General features: G+C 44.0%; 1 protein-coding gene across 2 annotated transcripts in view; it reads right to left on the bottom strand.

Moving 5' to 3' along the window:
- The window catches only part of ANKRD45 (ankyrin repeat domain 45), a 41,433-nt gene that overhangs the window by 11,055 nt on the left and 4,837 nt on the right, over window positions 1–25,541 (bottom strand). For both annotated transcript variants that reach the window (XM_056523273.1, XM_056523274.1), the window contains exon 3: window positions 11,535–11,702. In XM_056523273.1, coding sequence (XP_056379248.1) covers window positions 11,535–11,702 — 168 coding nt within the window. The remainder of the gene's footprint in view (window positions 1–11,534; window positions 11,703–25,541) is intronic.

Below are 25,541 nucleotides of genomic sequence, written 5' to 3' on the forward strand. Positions count from 1 at the left end.
ATAGACTGATGACCGCCACGCCCCCTGCCATAGACTTTTATTGACGGGGCGGGCCGTGACGTCACGAGGGGCGGAGCCGTGACGTAACAATGCTCCGGCCCCTGTATTGCCCGTCATTACGTGCAGAGCGATCTCGCTCTGCGCAGTAATGATAGCGGGGTGCTGCAGCAGCGATCCCCGGGGTCCCCAGCAGCGGGACCCCGGCGATCTGACATCTTATCCCCTATCCTTTGGATAGGGGATAAGATGTCTAGGGGCGGAGTACCCCTTTAAAGCAGCTTGTAACTCTGTCTGCTGGCTGAAGCTGTAAGAAATCTAAACCTTTGATGGAAGTTCAAGTCATGACGTTGGCAGCCTTAAAGGGGACATTTGACTTTTTTAAGTACCATATATATAGATGTATACAGTGTATATGTACATTTTTCTTTTCTTTTCATGTTTTCCCTATTCATGTTTTTTTATTTCAAGTCATGTCTATCATGGCTATTTTATATGTGTATCTCTTACGATTGTGTTCACAAGTGAAGCTGCTAGACAGGAAGTTTCCGCCCCCTGGAATTTTTTCCTTATTTAAGGAAACCATGATGGGCTGAAAAAAGTATCTGAGATAAAGGGTGGTATATCCACCCGAAACGCATCCAGATGTCTATCTGATGGTGTGTCACCGTTTTGTACCTGCTTTTATTGCCGAATAAAGTTGATGTTGGAGTTTCGTATGCTGGACTTTCTCCTGCCTTCTTTCAGTACAGTGCGCTGTTCCACTGGATTTAGGGGTTAGTTGGGGTCCAGTAGTCACGCTAGCATTAGCAGGGATTTAGATTTGAACTCACGGTTTAGGTTCAGCTGAGGCCGGCAGGTTTTTAAGGCCTAGCGTGTCTCTGAAAGTTGTGCAGAACCGTCCTGTTAGTCCGGCATCCACGAGAGCAGCAACCCAAGAGAGCGATAATTGGACGCAGCTCCCTTATATGGGCAGGGGCTGGACTAACGCTAATTGGTCCATACTGATGTCAATCACCATTACAGAGACTTGTGGGTAACACGTGACCCAAGGACCTTCAAAGGTCCTACAACATACCATAGAGGTTATTAGCATGGTCACATGACCAAAGGTCCTGCAACGCTGAACAAGGTAAGTACTATACATTGCTATAATATATATATATATATATATATATATATATATATTATTAAATATATACATGACTTATTATTAGAGATAAACTTTAGGAGAGGCGACTAGGGGTTGTCCCACCTGAGGAACCCTACCTGAACATAGTTACTCTGACTTTGGGGATCTCTGCACTAGGTACTGTATGCAATACGGTACCGGGACATCACAGTATACTCCAGGATGTCCCCTCACCTCACACTCCGACGCATTTCGCCAAGCTTGCTCTAGGAGTCTCCCACCTCCCCATACATTTATGTCTGCACAGTTCACATAGCATGCCCACAACATTCTCCCTCAGATGTCAATAGGGTCAGCTCTACAATACTGTTTCCTATGATCCATGCGGCTGCCGTAAGACATAATAAAACATCTCTAGATGCTGCAAAACTACAACTTCCAGCATGCTGGGAGTTCTAGTTTTGCAACATCTGGGGGTTTACAGTTTGAAGACCACTGCCATAGGCCAAGTGAATAGGACTAAACTGGACATCTGTCATGTGACCCTTACGCACATCATGTGACTCCTGGGTAACACTGACCATGTGTCTAACCAGTATATAGTAATTTATTAAGGAGCAGGCTGTATACAGTATTACTACGTATAGAGTCGCATCTGTCTCTTCTACGTTTTTTGCGTGGTTAACTTTATTTACAAGTAGTCTCCAGAAACAGTTAACTTTATGAACAACAAGTAGTCGCTGGGAGACGGTTAACTTTATTAACAACAAGACGTCACCCTGAGACAGTTAACTTTATTAACAACAAGACGTCACCCGGAGACAGTTAACTTTATTAACAACAAGACGTCACCCGGAGACAGTTAACTTTATTAACAACAAGAAGTCACCTGGAGACAGTTAACTTTATTAACAACATGACACGCAAACAAAGTAAAGTTAATGAAACATCATAATAATAATATAATTATTCCACCATTTCCCCCCCCCCCCCCGCCCCTCTTTTTTTGGACCCACGGAGGCCACGTAAACCTGTTGCTAACTGAATGCCGGGGGTCACATGATGTTTCTCACAGCAGCCAATCACGGCGCAGCTTTTGATTTTCAACAGCCTTGCTGGAAATGAATGCTGCTCTGATTGGTTGCTATGGACAACCAAGATGGCTTCCCTTTTTATTGACAGTTTTATAACTCTCCCCCTAGGTAACGCCACGAGCAGAATATGATCCTGATGTAACAACCAGATGTGGCATGCAGGTTTATAGGGTCTGTCCCTCCATCTTGTATGCGCTGTAACATGTCTCCCCCATGTCCTAACCCCTCAGTTGGTGCCGTTCGTCCTTTATGGGCGACTATTGGATACGACTTGTTTCCAGAAGAATTAACGCGAGACATTAGCCGTGCCCCCAATATGCTTACATACATACAATGGCTGTATGAGCAGATATACCCCACACCTTCAATCACGGTGATACTTTTAATCTATTTTATGGCCCTGTCTCTAATTTTATTCTTGGCATCCTATTGTAGAAAACATTCAAGGAATCGGGAACACAAGGTAGGTAAGAGTGTAAGCCAATTGAGTTTTTTTGGGACCATTGGATCTCCGAAAACCACCAAAAATGGCCATATTTTTCCCACTGAATTCTACTACAGGTCCCTTGGTTCCCACTCTGACTAGAATGGAAGAGGAGATTAAGGGTACGTTCCCACACGACGTATTTTGCTGCGTATTTGCTGCGTATTTGGTGCTGCGTATTTTCCTACCCATTGACTTCAACAGAGAAAATAAAATACGCAGCAGCAAATACGCCGTGTGGGAATGTACCCTTAAGGGGTATTCCAGGAAAAAAAAATTTTTTTATATCAACTGGCTCCAGAAAGTTAAACAGATTTGTAAATTACTTCTATTAAAAAATCTTATTCCTTTCAATAATTATCAGCTGCTGAAGTTGAGTTGTTCTTTTCTGTCTGGCAACAGTGCTCTCTGCTGACATCTCTGTTTGTCTCGGGAACTGCACAGAGTAGAAAAGGTTTGCTATGGGGATTTGCTTCTAAACTGGGCAGTTCCCGAGACACGTGTCATCAGAGAGCACTTAGACAGAAAAGAACAACTCAACTTCAGCAGCTCATAAGTACTGAAAGGATTAAGATTTTTTAATAGAAGTAATTTACAAAACTGTTTAACTTCCTGGAGCCAGTTGATATATAAAAAAAAGTTTTTTCCTGGATAACACCTTTAAGTTTTTTTTTTTTGGACCACTGGCTCAAAAAAAGTCAATTTACATCTCCGAAAACCACCAAAAACGGACATATTTTTCCCTCTGAATTCTACTGACTTTAATGAGAACAGGTCCCTTGGTTTCCACTCTGACTAAAATCAAAGAGGAGATTAACTAATTTAGGGAACCCTTGAGGATCTTCATCCGCCCTTCCATTCCCTGAGATATGAGGGTTTAAAATTTGTCTGACAATTCGGGGAATAGTCAGATGGGCGTGAACTTAATTTAAATAATGAGATCAGGTGATGTGCGAGATTGTACGGTCAGGGTTTGTGAATGTTTTACAGGGTTTGTGATTGTACCCCCCCCCCCCCCCCCGCCTGTATAATCCCACCCATCTCCTGATATTCAAACCTATTATAAAAATTAAAGGGGTACTCCACTTTAGATAATCTTATCCCCCATCCACAGAACAGGGGATAAGTGTCTCATTGTGGGGGTCAAACCTAAATGATAGGCCTATATATATATATATATATATATATATATATATATTTTTTTTTTTTTTGGTGTTTCCCAACCAGTGCGCCTCCAGCTGTTGCAAAACTACAACTCTCAGCATGTCTAGACAGCCTTCGGCTGTCTGGGCATGCTGGGAGTTGTACTTTTGCAACAGCTGGAGGCACATTGGTTGGAAAACACTGATCTATATCCATGGGTCCAACCATAAAGGTTTATGGCTCAAAAAAAGTCAATTTACATCTCCGAAAACCACCCAAAACAGCCATATTTTTCCCACCTATGGATATAGATCAGTGTTTTCCAAACAGTGTGCCTACAGCTGTTGCAAAACTACAACTCCCAGCATGCCCAGACAGCCTTTGGCTGTCTGGGCATGCTGGGAGTTGTAGTTTTGCAACAGCTGGAGGCACATGGGTTGGAAAACACTGATCTATATCCATGGGTCCAACCATAAAGGTTTATGGCTCAAAAAAAGTCAATTTACATCTCCGAAAATCACCAAAAACGTCCATATTTTTCCCACCCATGGATATAGATCAGTGTTTTCTAAACAGTGCGCCTCCAGCTGTTGCAAAACTACAACTCCCAGCATGCCCAGACAGCCTTCTGCTGTCTGGGCATGCTGGGAGTTGTAGTTTTGCAACAGCTGGAGGCACATGGGTTGGAAAACACTGATCTATATCCATGGGTCCAACCATAAAGGTTTATGCCGGGTCACATTCTCAATATTTCATATTATTATCCCACATCCTCTTCATCATCGTCATCACGGCGACTTCCTGTCTCTTTATTACAAGTCGCGTTCTATTAATAAAATGATAAATAGGTCATAAAGGCGGAGGACAGAGCGACGATACAGAACGGCATCTTACCCAATGTATGAGGACATCGAAGAGGAAGCGGCGTGGGAGCTGTCTGTTAGCAAATGACATCCCGCTGTGTTACCTCCGTGTACCACCTGTGACGCTTACATCTTACGGTCTTTGCGCCATTCTCCATTCCTCACTAGGGGGCGATGGTGAGATATTCTGCCCCCTGTGACCCTGCAGGCCCTTGACCCGTCGTGGATTAGTTGCCTCACTAAGGGGCCTGTTCACACTGAGAACTTCCGACCAAATTCCGGCAAGAGATTCAGAGTGCAGCCGGCGCCCCCACTTTTTTGCGGAATGTCCGCCTGTGTTTTCTGGGCGGACATTTTTTCGGACACCTGGGTCTCTACATCTCATTGTGAATTCTAAGAATACTCTAAAAAAAATAGTTAGAAAGTAAGACATAAAGTTAAAAGCTGAGTAAAAGCAGAATTATATTTTAGTGTAATATATATATATATATATATATATATATATATATATATATATATAGCTCTGGGGGGGGTGCTGGTTCTTATTAAAGGGGTACTCCGCCCCTAGACATCTTATCCCCATTCTATGCTGCGGCACCCCAGACGTTTCGCTCAGTACCAGATGACTGGTGATGCGGGGCGGAGGCTCGTGACGCCAGGTGTAGCAGGGAGATCGCGGGGGGACGGGACCCCCACAATCAGACATCTTATCCCCTATCCTTTGGATAGGGTATAAGATGTCTATGGGCGAAGTACCCCCTTAAAGGGGTAGTCCGATGCTCCAACATTATGAACATTTTGTTCAGAACGCTCAGAGCAGGAGGCCATGATGGTGATGTCACGGCCACGCCCCTCGTGACATCACGCCCCCTCCATTCTGTTCGACCGACATGCCCCCTCCCATAGACATGAATGGAGGAGGTGTGACGTGACGTCACGAACAGTGCTGCAGGAACCTGGCGTTTGTTTAAAACGCAGAGTGCTGCAGGGGGGCCCAGCGGCGGGACCCCCGCGATCAGACATCTTATCCCCTATCCTTTGGATAGGGAATAAGATGTCTAGCAGTGGAGTACCCCTTTAAAGGGGTACTCCACTAGAAAACATTTTTTTTTTTTAAATAAACTGAAGCCAGAAAGTTAAACAGATTGGTAAATTACTTCTATTAAAAAAATCTTAACCCTTCCAGTACTTATCAGCTGCTGTATGATCCACAGGAAGTTCTTTTCTTTTTGAATTTCCTTTCTGCCTGACCACAGTGCTCTCGGCTGACACCTCTGTCCATTTTAGGAACTGTCCAGAGTCGGAGCAAATCCCCATAGAAAACCTCTCCTGCTCTAAACAGTTCCTGACAGGGACAGAGGTGTCTGCAGAGAGCACTGTGGTCAGACAGAAAAGAAATTCAAAAAGAAAATAACTTCCTATGGATCATAACAGCAGCTGATAAGTACTGGAAGGGTTAAGATTTTTTAATAGAAGTAATTTACAAATCTGTTTAACTTTCTGGCACCGGTTGATTAAAAAAAAAAAAAAAAAAAACAGTTTTCCAGTGGAGTACCCCTTTAAGGAAGGAAGTTGACTGAATAGTGCCACCTATTGGATGTAGGTGGCACTATTAGATCAGAGTTTTCCAAGCAGTGTGCCTTCAGTTGTTGCAAAACTTCAACTCCTAGCAGTTATAGGGGAGTATCCCTTGAATAGGGGGAGCATCCCTTTAAAGCAATGTTTCCAAACTAGTGTCCCTCCAGCTGTTGCAAAACTACAACTCCCAGCATGCCCGGACAGCCAACGGCTGTCCAGGCATGCTGGGAGTTGTAGTTTTGCAACAGCTGGAGTCACACTGGTTGGAAAATACCAATACAGGTAGACCTATCATTTAGGCCAGTGTTCCACAACCTGTGGCCTACTACTTTACTCTACCACTTACCTATTTTCAGATCTAGCTTTCTATAGGTACACATGAAGCTGACGGGTGCTCTAAAACTATGGGGGAGATTTATCAAAACCTGTGCAGAGGAAAAGTTGACCAGTTACCCATAGCAACCAATCAGATCGCTGCTTTCATTTTCAAAAGCCTTTTCAAAAATGAAAGAAGCGATCTGATTGGTTGCTATGGGTAACTGGTCAACTTTTCCTCTGCACAGGTTTTGATAAATCTCCCCCTATGTGTCTGTATTTGGTTCACAAATCCCTCTGTTCTGCTGCTCACTCATTCTGACATCCACTGCTCAGGAAGAGGCGTGTCCAGGGCAAGCACTGAGTCCGCCCTAACTCACAATGCATTCACTTCCTCCCTGAGTTTGCTGTGCTGTGCTGGGTCTCTTTATCCTATCACTGCAGGCTGCTCTGTAACCCCCCCCTCCTCTCTGTTTTCATGCTGCAGTCTGATAGGACAGGAGAGAGCACAGAGGAGTGCTAGTCCCGCCCTCACTTCCTGGACTTTATCCCAGCCTGTGCTTCAGCTGGGACAAGGATGATGCTGCAGTCAGACAGGACTATGGGGAAGATTTATCAAAACCTGTGCAGAGGAAAAGGTGCCTAGTTGCCCATAGCAACCAATCAGATCGCTTCTTTCATTTTGCAGAGGCCTTGTTAAAAATGAAAGAAGAAATCTGATTGGTTGCTATGGGCAACTTTTCCTCTGCACAGGTTTTGATAAATCTCCCCCTATGTTCTGGATGGTTTGGGGACCCCTAGTGTTTTTTTGTATAAGCCATGATTTCTAAAAAAAATAAAATAAATAAAATAATATTTTTTGGGAGTTGTAGCTGGAAAACACTGCTCTTAAACATGACCAGGCATATTAGCCAAACCACATGAGTTTCTTCTAGAAGAGAACTACATTTTATATAGATTTCATTTCAGGAAGTTGTGTTGTTCTTTCCAGTCTGACCACAGTGCTCTCTGCTGACACCTCTGTCCGTGTCAGGAACTGTCCAGAGCAGGAGAGGTTTGCTATGGGGATTTGCTGATATGGACAGAGGTGGCAGCAGAGAGCACTGTGGTCAGACAGGAAAAAAAACTACACATTTTCCTGTGGAGCATACAGCAGCTGATAAGTACTGAAAGGATAAAGATTTTTTAATCAAAGTAAGTTACTAATCTGTTTAACTTTCTGGAACCAGTTGATATAATTTTTTTTTCCCACCGGAGTACCCCTTTAATAATCCAGAATGTCTGATCATCTGACATATCTCAGGTTCTATAGATGTTACGGACTGTAACATATTACAATCCTAAATAGAACCATAAATAATACATCATTTTAATGGGATGTTATGGATCCTATGTGTGATGTACAGCAATGTCCGGTCACATCTGACAACTTAACGTTCTTGTTCTAGAATAACATCCGTGGTTCCGGCATCGAAAGAGACGTGTCTGTGTCAGACAGTAATATGGACGTGGATGAGACTGCTGTGTCCCCGATCCCAAGAAGGACAACTGTGACCAAACACCATAAAAGACTAATATATCCAACGATGGTCGGAGGGGGGGAGAGGACGCGATGTGTAGGATGTTCTTGTGGACAATGACTACGCCAAAAAGAGCGTGAATGTAGAAATAGAACAAAGTGAGAATAAAGTGATATAGAAAATCTCTCATAGCTGTTTAGGTCTGAAGATTGGGGCCAGATAGGGGGGAGTGAGGCTATGGTCACATGGCGGAATTTCTGGGCCAAATAATGCCGAAAAATTCAGCTTGGAAATTCGGCAAATTTTAGTGCACATTGGCCCTCATTTACTATTGCAAACCCAACATGTTTTGTCGGGTTGTGGTCATCGGGGGGAAAGGGGGCGTGGTCACAGAAAAGGGGCGTGTTCCTGACATTTTCACAAAAACCCAACATATTTACTAAGGTTTCCACTGAAAATTTAGTGGATTTGAGCTGAGGAAAACCCGAGAGATCAGAGCATGTGTAAAAAAAAAGCAAAATGTAGGGAAAAGTGGAAAATGTAGGGAAACCATAGTAAATACCATGGAAAAAAAAATTGTAGGGAATTAAAACCCACAAAGAAACCTACAGAACACTCTTAGTAAATCAGGGCCATGATCTTTACAGGAGTACACCGCTGCTCATCCGGGAGCTCGTGATGTCATAGCCCCGCCCCCTCATGACATCATGCCCCACCCCTTCAAGGCAAGTCTATGGGAGGGGGCGTGACGTCATGAGGATGCGAAGGGACCTCCGTCCGCCATGTTGGATGATTGGATCCCTCTGTATAGAACACAGCATCTGAGGGGTTAATGGTGGACATCAGTGCGATCGCTGATGTCTGCCAGTACCGACGGGTCCATGGCTGCTGACAGCACCCGGGACCTGCCGTACATGATGCGAGCACTGGTCCGGTGCTCGCATCATGTACAGGATGTTAATGTACGTCATGGTGTGTTAAGACGTACATTTACGTCCACTGTTGTTAAGGGGTTTATGTGGAAGGTCACTGGAATGTATAAAAAGCACCAATCCTAAATGTGGATAATGTTCCCAGTTGGAAGAAAAAGTACCTGCTATCCTTGCGTCATCAGGTCAAGAAATGGAATCCAACGTCACCATAGCAGTTCTAAGTTCTCCGTTGGTGCGATATGCCTTGTGCGGGGGACAGCCCTGGCTGGCGGCGTCCGGACCAATCAGTGCTGTTAATTAGTCGCACTCCGGGTTGTGATGTCACTCTGGGTCAAAATTACTCCGACGTGTTTTGGAATCAAACAGTTTCCTTCATCAGGGAGGTAGCAGACCGATTCAGATGACTTTTTAAAGGGACTCTTTCACCTCCAAATCCCTCCAAAATTTTCAGATCAAAATATGCTGATTCCCTGGCTGCATACTCAGCATAGAGGGGACTACGGAGCTCCGAAATATATGGAGACTTTCTTATATTATAGGCTTTCTTTTTTCCCCTCTTTATTTTGTGAGGAGGATTAATCGAAAACTTTTTGTAGTGCATGCTTATATACAGAGCAAATACTTCCGAAGCATTAGAGAAACCCTAAGGCTCCGGAATCTGGCTGGAAAATCTTAAATTTGGAAATTCTATTGCAGCAGACGCTGATTGTTTTCAATGGGATTCTGCTGCATCCTGTACATGGCGGAATTTCTGCAGTGAAAATTGCGATCCTAGTCAGGCTCAGCTCAGGGCTCTGAGAGGCACAATTATATAGTATGCTTTGCTTAGGATAGGGGGAGTATCCCTTTAAAGCAGAGTTTCCCAACCAGTGTGCCTCCAGCTGTTGCAAAACTACAACTCCCAGCATGCCCGGACAGCCTTTGGCTGTCCGGGCATGCTGGGAGTTGTAGTTTTGCAACAGCTGGAGGCACACTAGTTGGGAAACATTGCTTTAAAGGGATACTCCCCCTATCCAAAGGATGGGATATCTAATTGCGGGGGTCCTGCCGCTGGGGACCCCCGCAATTACAACTGCGACACCCCAGTTATCCGGTGCACGGAGCAAACTCTGCTCCGTGCCGGATGACTGGCGACTACAGCTGCCACGCCCCCTACATTCATGTTTATGGGAGGAGGAGTGACGGCTACGTACTAGCTGTCACGCCTCCTCCCACAGACATGAATTGAGGGGGCGTGGTGTGACCACGCAAACAGAAAAGCTCCAAGCTTCCGTGTTCCGGATGCCGCCGCTGCTGGCCCGGTGATTGCGGGGGTCCCCAGCAGAGGGACCCCCCATGATTAGACATCTTATCCCCTATCATAAGGGATAAGATGTTTTCCAGGCAGAGTACTCCTTTAAAGACTGCGTGCGTTTAACCGACTGATGCCAACAAATGCCAAATAGGCGCATAACATATATCTAAATCTGAGTGCCCTGTTAGACCCCATTCACGCGGCGGAATTTCCGAGCAGAATCTGGCAGAAAAATTCTGCTCGGAAATTCTGCTGCAGCAGACTCCCATTGTTTTCAGTGAGCTTCTGCTGCACAGTGCACATGGCAGAATTTCCGTGGCGGAAACATCTGCTGCTAAAAAACATGACAATTCTTTCTACGGAATCCACTCGGAAATGCATTGCTGTCTATGGAGATGGCGCAATCCTGAGCGGTTCTAGCGCCAGCTTGTTCTGCTGCATGCGAAACATAGGAATTTCGGTCAGAATTTTTTTTTCGGCTAGAAATTCTTAGAGGGAATCTGTCATCTGCACTTCATAATGCAAACTGCTGACACTGTTAGATGTATTTAGGACAAAGAGACGCATTGGGGCCTCTCATATATCTGTCTGTGCTTCCATAATGTAGAATAATTCTATTATTCTCTGGTGCCAAGAGTCAAAAAGGCGTTTCCCAAATCCCTGAATTGCTGAGGACTGGAACGCTTCCTTGCTCCCCCTCCCATCCCTGTCCCTGCTTGATTGACAGTCAGCTGGAAGCCGAGGCCTGTTTCCTAATCTTGTTCCTGTGCTGTGCATAGGAATCGTGTGCAGGTGTGAAATTTGAAAACAGGGCTCGGCTTCCAGCTGACTATCAATCAAGCAGGGACAGGGATGGGAGGGGAAGCAAGGAGGCGTTCCAGTCCTCAGCACTTACCGCAGCCATTCTAATGGTGCCTGGAACCCGCCGCAGGTTATCCGAGTTCACAGGGGATTTATCAAAACCTGTGCAGAGGAAAAGCTGACTTGTTGCCCATAGCAACCAATGAGATCTCTTCTTTCATGTTTCCCAGGCCTTTTAAAAAAATGAAAGAAGCGATCTGATTGGTTGCTAGGGGCAACTGGTCAACTTTTCCTTTGCACAGGTTTTGATAAATCTCCCCCTATAGAGTCCATGTTAGAAGAATATGACACATTTGTCGCTGCCCTTACAACACCACTTACCGGCCCACTTCAGGAAATCCGCACATTCTGTCTTGTCGTATCTAGTCGCGATGTCACTCGCCTTCTCGCCGCAGAAATTGTGGAGAAATATGTCCCCTTCTAAGTCGACAAGAGCCTTTAGTACATCCACCTGACTCCAAGCTGCAGCACAATGCAACGGAGAATATCCTGCAAAGGTAAAGAGAACGGGACATTTATGAGGATGGCCAACAATATGTAGTCCTGGGAAAAACCATGTGCCGCCATGATCTAGGACAGTGGTCTCCAACCTGTGGACCTCCAGATGTTACAAAACTACAACTCCCAGCATGCCCGGACAGCCGTTGGCTGTCCGGGCATGCTGGGAGTTGTAGTTTTGCAACATCTGGAGGTCCGCAGGTTGGTGACCACTGATCTAGGAGGAGACGCTGTTACACAGATGTGGGCATTGTTTTTCTAGGCCCCCTGTTTGTGAGCTATTAGTGCCATTAGCTTCGTCCCAAATATGCTAAAGAGGCCTTGACGGCCAAGAAGACGGTCACCTCTGCTCTCCTTGTTAAAGAAGCACTCCAGGTTGTTTCTTTTTTGCCCATATCATGCACGTTCCCCATCACTAGTCCTTTAGCGCCATCTGTTTTATTCCAGCATAGCTACATCCATGTATTTCATTTCTGTAACTGGGTCATGTGATCACCAGTCTGACCCACAGAAAATCAGAGCACCCGCCTGTGTGAGCTGCACGCAGCGCTGGAGGCTTCCGAGTCTGAAGCCTCACGACCACGGGGCCGGAGTATCGTGACGTCACGACTCGGCCCCCATGTGATGTCACACCCCGCCCCCTAAATGCAAGTCCCATAGACTTGCATTGAGGGGGCGGGGTGTGACATCACACCTGGGGCGGAGTCGTAACGTCACGATACTCCAGCCCTGTGGTCGCGAGGCTTCAGGCTCGGAGCCTCCAGCGCTGCGTGCAGCTCACACAGGCGGGTGCTCTGATTTTCTGTGGGTCAGACTGGTGATCACATGACCCAGTTACAGAAATGAAATACATGGATGTAGCTATGCTGGAATAAAACAGAAAAGAAAAGAAATTCAAAAAAACTAAGATTTTCCTCTGTAGCAAACAGCTGCTAAAAAGTACTGAAAGGATTAAGATTTTTTTATAGAAATAATTTACAAATCTGTATATTCATAAAATAAAATTATATATATCTATAGATGTATAAGACCACTGAAAAGGGTAGCAGCTATTTCAAATCGGCACTCTGGATAGTAATTGTATAAATAATGTCCATCAAAGTGCCAGTGCAGTCCTGAAAATATGTAACAAAGTCTATCACACTTATGAATGTCCTTTCAAGACAGTAAAGTGACAGTAGAATAATATTCAGGTGTCTGTGGCTCCAGACTTAGATGTCGCTCTGTATGTTATATAGAGCAATCCTAGGATGCTGTATTCCACAGCGGTAAATTCAAACTATGCGCATAGTGTTTGGGAAAGGTTTAGCTCACCGGTCCTGATGCGATTCTCGGGAGGTAACTTTACCGTTCCTTGCTTGTCCTCAGCGATGTCAGGCAGCCGTCTGTCCCCGCTCTCTGGCCTGAGAGCGCACCGCTGGGGTCTCTGCCGACTCCTATTTGCGCGATGTTAGCAGATGGTGGGCGATAGATACAGGGGCTGCTGCGCTTGCAAGGCAGGTAATCCAGGTAGCGTCCTCGTGTAGAGAGCGCGCGCTCCCGGTCTCTGACCGCGCGCTCAGAAATGTCCGTGTGATAGCTGATAATAGCTCTGGACTGCAAATGATGATAGTGGTCTCATATGTCTCTCATTTGCAGTCCAGAGCTATTATCAGCTATCACACGGACATTTCTGAGCGCGCGGTCAGAGACCGGGAGCGCGCGCTCTCTACACGAGGACGCTACCTGGATTACCTGCCTTGCAAGCGCAGCAACCCCTGTATCTATCGCCCACCATCTGCTAACATTGCGCAAATAGGAGTCGGCAGAGACTCCAGCGGTGCGCTCTCAGGCCAGAGAGCGGGGACATACGGCTGCCTGACATCGCTGAGGACAAGCAAGGAACGGTAAAGTTACCTCCCGAGAATTGCATCAGGACCGGTGAGCTAAACCTTTCCCAAACACTATGCGCATAGTTTGAATTTACCGCTGTGGAATACAGCATCCTAGGATTGCTCTATATAACATACAGAGCGACATCTAAGTCTGGAGCCACAGACACCTGAATATTATTCTACTGCCACTTTACTGTCTTGAAAGGACATTTATAACTGTGATAGACTGTGTTATATATTTTCAGGACTGCACTAGCACTTTGATGGACATTATTTATACAATTACTATCCAGAGTGCCGATTTGAAATAGCTGCTACCCTTTTCAGTGGTCTTATACATCTATAGATATATATAATTTTATTTTATGAATATACAGATGAATTTTATGATTTTATAATTTTTATGAATCTTCTGATTCCGTGGATTTACAAGGGCCCTGTGATCCCGGACTATCAGTTGATAGTAATTAATTAATTAATAAATATTTCATATATTTTAACCAACAAGTGTGTTCCTTATCCAAAGACCTTGAGCCTCAAAAATTCTTTTTGTCTAGTACTCTCTTTTCAGACACCTTGGGTACAGGTGTTAGTTTGAGTTGCCCGGGTCATTCTAGTTAAACTTTCCGCAGGAGCCTCTCCGTCCTTTTTCTAATTTACAAATCTGTTTAACTTTCTGGCTCCAGTTCATTAAAAAAAAAAAGTTTTCCACCGGAGTACCCCTTTAATGAAGTTTATGAACATGGATCTATTATTATTATAGTGAAGACTACAACAGAGTGACATGAAAGAAGGCGGTCAGCAGATTGGAAGGTCCAGAACATGGAGGGACATGTATCAAAGATTTTACCCTCGTTTTGTGTTTACATTTTGCATAAGCTGTTGTTTTGCGCACATTCTGGTGGAGCATGTCCTCCAGATGTGTAGGTTTCGGTGTACCATGGAGTGACATATTTAGTAAGCACGAATTTATTAACTGTGTACATTTCATTTACCCGCAGAAATCTTGCGCAAATATAAGCCAACTGCACGCAGCAAGATGCTCTAAATCATCAATTTTATTTTCCATAGAGTGGATTCAGGAGATGACTATATTTACCCGCAATTTATGAAACTCATTGCGTTTGATTGATAAATTTAGCGCATCTGAACATAATTTAGAATTCGGCAAAAGGGGTAAACTGCTTCTACCATACACAAATAATGATACATGTCCCTCATAGAGTGTGTTGGCAAATAAGAACCAATCTGCCCATCTAGTCTGCCCAATAATCTGCATCTCATCAAAAACCACTATCTTATATGAAGGATAGCCTTACGCTTATCCCTATCTTATATGAAGGATAGCCTTATACCTATCCCTATCTTATATGAAGAATAGCCTTATGCTTATCCCTATCTTATATGAAGGATAGCCTTATGCTTATCCCTATCTTATATGGAGGATAGCCTTATGCTTATCCCTATCTTATATGAAGGATAGTCTTATGCTTATACCTATCTTATATGAAGGATAGCCTTATGCTTATCCCATCCATGCTTAAACTTATTCACTGTATATGCAGCGACCACTTCTGCAGGAAGGCTATTCCATGCATCCACTACTCTCTCAGTAAAGTAATACTTCCTGATATTACTGCAGAAACTTTTCCCTTCTATATAACACGATGTCCTCTATATAACACTATGTCCTCTATATAACACTATGTCCTCTATATAACACTATGGCCTCTATATAACACTATGTCCAATGTGGTACAGCTATGTGGTAGTTTTTCTTCTATATTAATCTCCTCCTTTACCGTGTTGATTCCCTTTATGTATATAAAGTCTCTATCATATCCCTCTGTCTCTTCTTTCTTCTATACATGTTAAGGTCCTGTAACCTTTCCTGATAAGTTTTCTCCTGCAATCCATGTACTAGTTTAGTATCTTCTCTGAACTCTCTCTAGAATATCTATATCCTTCTGGAGATACGGCCTGTGCACAATACTCCAAGTGAGGCCTCACCAGTGTTCTGTACAGTGGCATGAGCACTTCTCTCTACTGCTAATATCTCTTCCTATACACCCATGAGCACTTCCCTCTACTGCTAATATCTCTCCCTATACTCCCATGAGCACTTTCCTCTACTGCTAATACCTCTCCCTACACTTGCATGAGCACTTCTCTCTCTACTGCTAATACCTCTCACTATACACCCATGAGCACTTCCCTCTACTGCTAATACCTCTCACTATACACCCATGAGCACTTCCCTCTACTGCTAATACCTCTCCTTACACACCCATGAATACTTCCCTCTCTACTGCTAATACCTCTCCCTATACACCCATGAGCACTTCACTTTACTGCTAATACCACTCCCTACACACCCATGAGCACTCCCCTTTCTACTGATAATACCTCTCCCTTTAGACCTATTAGCATTTTCCCTGTTACTGCTAATACCTCTTCCTATACACCCATGAGCACATTCCTCTCTACTGCTAATACCTCACCCTTTACACCTATGAGTACTTCCCTCTCTACTGTTAATACCTCTCCCTATAAAACCATGATCACTTCCCTCTTTTTACTGCTAATACCTCACCCTATACACCCATTAGCACGTTCCTCTTCCGTTCTGCTAATACCTCTCTCTATACACCAATGGTCACTTCCCTCTAATGCTAATATCTCTCCCTATACACCATGAGACCTTCCCTCTTTTTACTGCTAATACCGCTCCCTATACACCAATGCGCACCTTTCTCTACTTCTTATACCTCTCCATATACACTCATGAGCACTTAACTCTACTGCTAATACCTCTCCCTATACATCCAAGCATTCTGTTAGCGTTTCTTGCTGCTCTATTACATTGTCTGTCTACATTTACGTCTTCTGAAATAATTACTCCTAAATCCCTCTCCTCAGATACTGAGGTCAGGATTGTGTTCAAATGTTCTATATTCTGCCCTTTGGTTTATTATGACCCAGGTGCATTATCTTGCTTTTATCCACATTAAAGGGGTTCTCCACCATAAGGTGATTTTAGTCCTTACCTGGCAGACAGTAATGGACATTATTAGGAAGGATCTGTGCTTGTCCTGGGGCTAAATGGCTGTATTGTGGGATTACCATAAAGCTAAGGCTATCTTTTTGTGAACTGGCTATTTCCTGTTGGAGTTCGTTCTCTTAAACAACAAGCCCCATAATTCCTTGTTTTTAAGTGTGAGGTGACTTTTCTCCCTCCCAAACATCACCCACCCAACCAATTGAAACATACCTGCGCTGCCTCCAATGCAACAACCCAGCGTTCTCTAACAAGGGTGCCTCTAGATGTTGCAAATTCTTGCAGAATGATCTCCCACCCAGTGATTGCTCCACCCAAGATCACATAAGAATTGCGAGACAACTATGAAACACAGGTACAGGCACTATATTATGAACTACACTAACTTTACAGACCTGTAGCATAGTCAAATAAAAAAATACAGGAGTACCCCTTTAATTGTCAGTGTCCAGAGTTCTGACCATTCCTCTAGTTTACCACAATTATTTTACATTTGGCATCTCCATCCAGGTACCTCAACCCTGGTACAAATATTTGTGTCATCAGCAAAAAGGCCAATACCGAACCTATTGAAATTCGGTATAAATAAAGTTGACCATACACATTCAATAAAGGTCATACAAACTCAATTTAAGAAAGATGTTCTAATGTGTACGGGGCCTCCTGACCGTCCTCAATGGCATTTGTTTTGGGAAAGAAGGGTTAAGCCTGTTGTATGGCAGAATCTTAAACCCCTTTTTCCTCTGAAATGGATTCTTAGCTCTGGACTGATTGACAGCTGATGTGTACGGACGTCTCAAGAGGAAAGGAACATTTATGAGCATAGTCACTGATATCAGATAATGTGGGGGAAATGGGGCATGATGATCATTTTATTCTCATGGGACAAAAGACACAGAGGTCTTTGGAGGGGGACAGTGGGGTCTGAAGGAGAATAGAGGGGACTAGAGAGATAGAGAGGGGTCTGGAGGGGTCTAGAGAAGGACAAAGGGGCCTAGACAGATACAGAGATACCTAGAGGAAGACAGAGGGGTCTGGAAGGGGAGCAGAAGGGTCTGGAGGGGAAAGAGGAGTTGGGAGGGGGGCAGAGGAGTTTTAATGGGGACAAAGAAGTCTGGAGGGAGGACAGAGAAGTCTGGAGGGGACAGAGGAGTCTAAAGGAGACAGATGAGTCGAAAGGAGACAGAGGAGTCTGAAAGAGGACAGAGGAGTCTGTAGGGGACAAAGGGGTCTGGAAGGGGAAAGAGGAGTCTAAAGGAGACAGAGGAGTCTAAAGGAGAAGGACATACAACTCAAAAGGAAAAACAGCACGGAGGCACTCTGTACGATCTATTCGACTTTATTCCAACGCAGGTGAGAATGCACAGGCAACAATTGTTTCGCTAGTCCTTAGCTTCTTCACAGCCTCTGTCCACCTCCAGTAAAGTACACAGCGTGAAAACACTGAAAAACGCACCAGCCACATCCGTGTCACAACCCGCAGTGCATGATGTATTATGAGGTATAATATATTATACAGGCACAAAAACAATGAAGTGTATACTGCTCTCTACATCACATCATTGTGCAGGATGTACAGTGCCCAATAAATAACACTGCTCAATAAATAACACTGCTCAATAAATAACACTGCTCAATAAAAAATACTGCTCAATAAATAACACTGCTCAATAAATAACACTGCTCAATAAATAACACTGCCCAATAAATAACACTGCTCAATAAATAACACTGCTCAATAAAAAATACTGCTCAATAAATAACACTGCTCAATAAATAACACTGCTCAATAAATAACACTGCTCAATAAATAACACTGCCCAATAAATAACACTGCTCAATAAATAACACTGCTCAAAAAATAACACTGCCCAATAAATAACACTGCTCAATAAATAACACTGCTCAATAAATAACACTGCTCAATAAATAACACTGCTCAATAAATAACACTCCTCAATAAATAACACTGCTCAATAAATAACACTGCTCAAAAAATAACACTGCTCAAAAAATAACACTGCTCAATAATTAACACTGCTCAATAAATAACACTGCCCAATAAATAACACTGCTCAATAAATAACAGTGCTCAAAAAATAACACTGCTCAATAAATAACACTGCTATATAAATAACACTGCTCAAAAAATAACACTGCCCAATAAATAACACTGCTCAATAAATAACACTGCTCAATAAATAACACTGCTCAATAAATAACACTGCTCAATAAATAACACTGCTCAATAAATAACACTGCTCAATAATTAACACTGCTCAATAAATAACACTGCTCAATAATTAACACTGCTCAATAAATAACACTGCTCAATAAATAACACTGCTCAATAAATAACACTGCTCAATAAATAACACTGCTCAATAAATAACACTGCCCAAAAAATAACACTGCTCAATAAATTACACTGCTCAAAAAATAACACTGCCCAATAAATAACACTGCTCAATAAATAACACTGCTCAAAAAATAACACTGCTCAATAAATAACACTGCTCAATAAATAACACTGCTCAAAAAATAACACTGCTCAAAAAATAACACTGCTCAATAAATAACACTGCTCAATAAATAACACTGCTCAAAAAATAACACTGCCCAATAAATAACACTGCTCAATAAATAACACTGCTCAAAAAATAACACTGCTCAATAAATAACACTGCTCAATAAATAACACTGCTCAATAAATAACACTGCTCAATAAATAACACTGCTCAATAAATAACACTGCTCAATAAATAACACTGCTCAAAAAAATAACACTGCTCAATAAATAACACTGCTCAATAAATAACACTGCTCAATAAATAACACTGCTCAATAAATAACACTGCTCAATAAATAACACTGCTCAATAAATAACACTGCTCAATAAATAACACTGCCCAATAAATAACACTGCTCAATAAATAACACTGCTCAATAAATAACACTGCCCAATAAATAACACTGCCCAATAAATAACACTGCTCAATAAATAACACTGCCCAATAAATAACACTGCTCAATAAATAACACTGCCCAATAAATAACACTGCTCAATAAATAACACTGCCCAATAAATAACACTGCCCAATAAATAACACTGCTCAATAAATAACACTGCCCAATAAATAACACTGCTCAATAAATAACACTGCCCAATAAATAACACTGCTCAATAAGTAACACTGCCCAATAAATAACACTGCTCAATAAATAACACTGCCCAATAAATAACACTGCTCAATAAATAACACTGCTCAATAAATAACACTGCCCAATAAATAACACTGCTCAATAAATAACACTGCTCAATAAATAACACTGCTCAATAAATAACACTGCTCAATAAATAACACTGCTCAATAAATAAAACTGCTCAATAAATAAAACTGCTCAATAAATAACACTACTCAATAAATAAAACTGCCCAATAAATAACACTGCTCAATAAATAAAACTGCCCAATAAATAACACTGCTCAATAAATAACACTGCTCTATAAATAACACTGCTCAATAAATAACACTGCTCAATAAAATAACACTGCTCAATAAATAACACTGCTCAATAAATAATACTGCTCAATAAATAACACTGCTCAATAAATAACACTGCTCAATAAATAACACTGCTCAAAAAATAACACTGCTCAATAAATAACACTGCTCAATAAATAACACTGCTCAATAAATAACACTGCTCAATAAATAAAACTGCTCAATAAATAACACTGCTCAAAAAATAACACTGCTCAATAAATAACACTGCTCAATAAATAACGCTGCTCAATAAATAACGCTGCTCAATAAATAACGCTGCACAATAAATAACACTACTCAATAAATAACACTGCTCAATAAATAACACTGCTCAATAAATAAAACTGCTCAATAAATAACACTGCTCAAAAAATAACACTGCTCAATAAATAACACTGCTCAATAAATAACACTGCTCAATAAATAACACTACTCAATAAATAACGCTGCTCAATAAATAACACTGCTCAAAAAAATAACACCGCTCAAAAAATAACACCGCTCAATAAATAAAACTGCTCAAAAAAATAAAGGGAACACTTATACAACACAATGTAACTCCAGGTCAAGGACACTTCTGTGAAATCCCACTGTCCACTCAGGAAGAACACTGATTGACAATCAATTTCACATGGAACAGACAACAGGTGGAAATTATAGGCAATTAGCAAAACACCCCCAATAAAGGAGTGGTTCTGCAGGTGGTGACCACAGACCACTTCTCAGTTCCTATGCTTCCTGGCTGATGTTTTGGTCACTTTTGAATGCTGGCGGTGCTTTCACTCTAGTGGTAGCATGAGACGGAGTCTACAACCCACACAAGTGGCTCAGGTAGTGCAGCTCATCCAGGATGGCACATCAATGCGAGCTGTGGCAAGAAGGTTTGCTGTGTCTGTCAGCGTAGTGTCCAGAGCATGGAGGCGCTACCAGGAGACAGGCAGTATATCAGGAGACGTAGAGGAGGCCATAGAAGGGCAACAACCCAGCAGCAGAACGGCTACCTCCGCCTTTGTGCAAATAGGAGCACTGCCAGAGCCCTGCAAAATGACCTCCAGCAATCTCCACTCAAACGGTCAGAAACAGACTCCATGAGGGTGGTATGAGGGCCCGACGTCCACAATTGGGGGTTGTGCTTACAGCCCAACACCGTGCAGGATGTTTGGCATTTGCCAGAGAACACCAAGATTGTCAATTTTGCCACTGGTGCCCTGTGCTCTTCACAGATAAAAGCAGGTTCACACTGAACACATGTGACAGAGTCTGGAGACGCCGTGGAGAACGTTCTGCTGCCTGCACCATCCTCCAGCATGACTGGTTTTGCAGTGGGTCAGTAATGGTGTGGGGTGGCATTTCTTTGGGGGGCCGCACAGCCCTCCATGTTCTTGCCAGAGGTAGCCTGACTGACATTAGGTACCGAGATGAGATCCTCAGACCCCTTGTGAGACCATATGCTGGTGCGGTTGGCCCTGGGTTCCTCCTAATACAAGACAATGCTAGACCTCATGTGGCTGGAGTGTGTCAGCAGTTCCTGCAAGAGGAAGGCATTGATGCTATGGACTGGCCCGCCCGTTACCCTGAATCCGATTGAGCACATTTGGGACGTCTCGCTCCATCCACCACAGACTGTCCAGGAGTTGGCAGATGCTTTAGTCCAGGTCTGGGAGGACATCCCTCAGGAGACCATCCTCCACCTCATCAGGAGCATGCCCAGGCGTTGTAGGGAGGTCATACGGGCACGTGGAGGGAGTTGATACATTTGATTTCCATTGATAATTTTTGTGTGATTTTGTTGTCAGCGCATTCAACTATGTAAATACGAAAGTATTTCATACGATTAGTTCATTCATTCAGATCTAGGACGTGTTATCGCAGTGTTCCCTTTATTTTTTTGAGCAGTGTATAATAAAGTGTAATATATTATACAGGCACAATAACAATTAAGTGTATACTATGTAAGTACTATGCCTTAAAATTCCACTGCAACTCACATTAATCTGCAGCATTAGGTAGTATAGTTTCCCCCACATTAGGTAGCATAGTTTCACCACATTAAGTAGCATAGTTTCCCCACATTAGGTAGCCTAGTTTCCCCACATTAGGTAGCATAGTTTCCCCACATTAGGTAGCATAGTTTCCCCACGTTAGGTAGCAGTTTCCCCACATTAGGTAGCATAGTTTCCCCACATTAGGTAGCATAGAGTCCCCACATTAGGTAGCATAGCCCCCCCCCCCCCCCCCACAGCACACAGACAGACACACACACACATTCATACTCATACAAGTATTACTTGGGCCCTTACATGAACTTATATAATACACCAGTGGTCACCCCACTGTGGAACTCCAGCTGCTGCAAAACTACAACTCCCTGCATGCCCATAGAGCCAAAGACTGTCCAGGCATGCTGGGGGTTGTAGTTTGGAAAAGCAGGAGGTCCAAAGTTTGGAGACCAATGTAAACACACTAACCTCATACAGTTTCCTAACATACCTCACGCCCTCCATTCAGGGTCAGAAGCCGGGAGGAAATGCAGCGGTGATGAAGAGGAGGAGGGCACGGGACAGTGTCACAGGCAGCTCTAGCTTTGATAGCCTTTGACCTCTCCTCTCTGACCTGATGATACAGGAAGAAGACTGGAGGTGCACAGCATAGAAGTAAGTGTAAGTATCGGCTGTGCACCTCCAGTCTGTAATCAGCTGCTGAGTGTCACTCACTGGGCAGCTGCCCGGACTCCTGACTGCAGGTGTAAAGTGAGTGACATTGATGTGGGACGGACGCACCGGACAGTAAAGCGGCACCACGGGCCACCGGCAGCCATGGAGCGGGCGGCCGGCACACAAACTGTCCCTGTCAGTTCTGAATGTAAGTACTGCTGGCCATCAGTTTTAAAGCGGCGGCCGCGGGCTGGCTACTCCTGGTACAGATACTAGAGCAGTGGTCTTCAACCTGCGGACCTCTAGATGTTGGAAAACTACAACTCCTAGCATGCCCGGACAGCCAACGGCTGTCTGGGCATGCTAGGAGTTGTAGTTTTGGAACATCTGGAGGTCCGCAGGTTGAAGACCACTGTACTAGAGAGTGTGTATCTGTGTCACATCAGGGGAGGCGGACAGCCCAAAAGGGCGCCGGGCCCCTCACATGCTGAGCCCCTATGCAGCTGAACCGTCTGCACATCACATCATTGTGCAGGATGTATCCCTGTATCTAAACACAAAGGCTGCGGCTGCCTATGTGTAAGATGGTTCTAGACATTACACATCTTTTCTGTATAATATTTAGTGTAATCGGTCAATAGACATCATTCTGTCCAACATAGCCGATCCAGACAGCGGTGGTGAGTGAAACTCACCATGCAACAAAATAGCGATTTACTCATTGATACCTAACACAGGGCTTCTGCTGATCATTCACCCAACAAGTCCTGTGAGTTTTCAGCAGATATCTCCAAATACTGAACCATATTCTCCTATTAGGATACTGCAGCGCAACACTACAAGCTGCAAACCTACTAAATCCAACTACTGTATATGTTTCTTTCCTTTAAAGACAAATTATTTTATGATAAAGTTTGTTTTATGTAAATTATCTAAATCACTAAGTTGATACGTGTGCTTTTTACTACGGCTGGTCTAGTTACTAGCGTTCCTGAATAGCCTAATTAATTTGACCTTTGAATAGTTGCGTATCCCTGCCTATTTAAGTTGCTGCCATTTTAATGTTTGTACATGCACATTTGCCTGAGGAAGTGCCCGATCCGGGCAAGAAACGCGTTGCCATTGTGTGCTCAATAAATATCTTTATATGAACGATGGATGACCATTGAAATCTCCTTTACTGCTGTTTATTGCGCCTATTGAGGATCATCTTCCCTTTCCTGTTCCTGATATTACTGCGATGGGGGGTCCTGATATGACTAATGAGGGGTAGAATAGTGTTACTCCTGATGTAACAGGACAGAGGGCTAGCTGTGACTACTGGGGATGTAGATGGGGGCTACTGTGACTACTGGGGATGTAGATGTGTCTGCTGTGACTACTGGGGATGTAGATGTGTCTGCTGTGACTACTGGGGATGTAGATGTGGCTGCTGTGACTACTGGGGATGTAGCTGTGGCTGCTGTGACTACTGGGGATGTAGCTGTGGCTGCTGTGACTACTGGGGATGTAGATATGGCTGCTGTGACTACTGGGGATGTAGATGTGGCTGCTGTGACTACTGGGGATGTAGATGTGGCTGCTGTGACTACCGGGGATGTAGATGGGGCTGCTGTGACTACTGGGGATGTAGATGTGTCTGCTGTGACTACTGGGGATGTAGATGTGGCTGCTGTGACTACTGGGGATGTAGATGGGGCTGCTGTGACTACTGGGGATGTAGCTGTGGCTGCTGTGACTACTGGGGATGTAGATGGGGCTGCTGTGACTACTGGGGATGTAGATGGGGCTGCTGTGACTACTGGGGATGTAGATGTGGCTGCTGTGACTACTGGGGATGTAGATGTGGCTGCTGTGACTACTGGGGATGTAGATGTGGCTGCTGTGACTACTGGGGATGTAGATGTGGCTGCTGTGACTACTGGGGATGTAGATGTGGCTGCTGTGACTACTGGGGATGTAGCTGTGGCTGCTGTGACTACTGGGGATGTAGATGGGGCTGCTGTGACTACTGGGGATGTAGATGTGGCTGCTGTGACTACTGGGGATGTAGATGGGGCTGCTGTGACTACTGGGGATGTAGATGGGGCTGCTGTGACTACTGGGGATGTAGATGTGGCTGCTGTGACTACTGGGGATGTAGATGTGGCTGCTGTGACTACTGGGGATGTAGATGTGGCTGCTGTGACTACTGGGGATGTAGATGTGTCTGCTGTGACTACTGGGGATGTAGATGTGGCTGCTGTGACTACTGGGGATGTAGATGGGGCTGCTGTGACTACTGGGGATGTAGATGTGGCCGCTGTGACTACTGGGGATGTAGATGTGGCCGCTGTGACAACTGGGGATGTAGATGTGGCCGCTGTGACTACTGGGGATGTAGATGTGGCTGCTGTGACTACTGGGGATGTAGATGGGGCTGCTGTGACTACTGGGGATGTAGATGTGGCTGCTGTGACTACTGGGGATGTAGATGTGGCTGCTGTGACTACTGGGGATGTAGATGTGGCTGCTGTGACTACTGGGGATGTAGATGGGGCTGCTGTGACTACTGGGGATGTAGATGTGGCTGCTGTGACTACTGGGGATGTAGATGTGGCTGCTGTGACTACTGGGGATGTAGATGTGGCTGCTGTGACTACTGGGGATGTAGATGTGGCTGCTGTGACTACTGGGGATGTAGATGTGGCTGCTGT

Source organism: Hyla sarda, chromosome 6 (genome assembly GCF_029499605.1).
Source record: "Hyla sarda isolate aHylSar1 chromosome 6, aHylSar1.hap1, whole genome shotgun sequence".
In the NCBI taxonomy this organism is placed as follows: Eukaryota; Metazoa; Chordata; class Amphibia; order Anura; family Hylidae; genus Hyla; species Hyla sarda.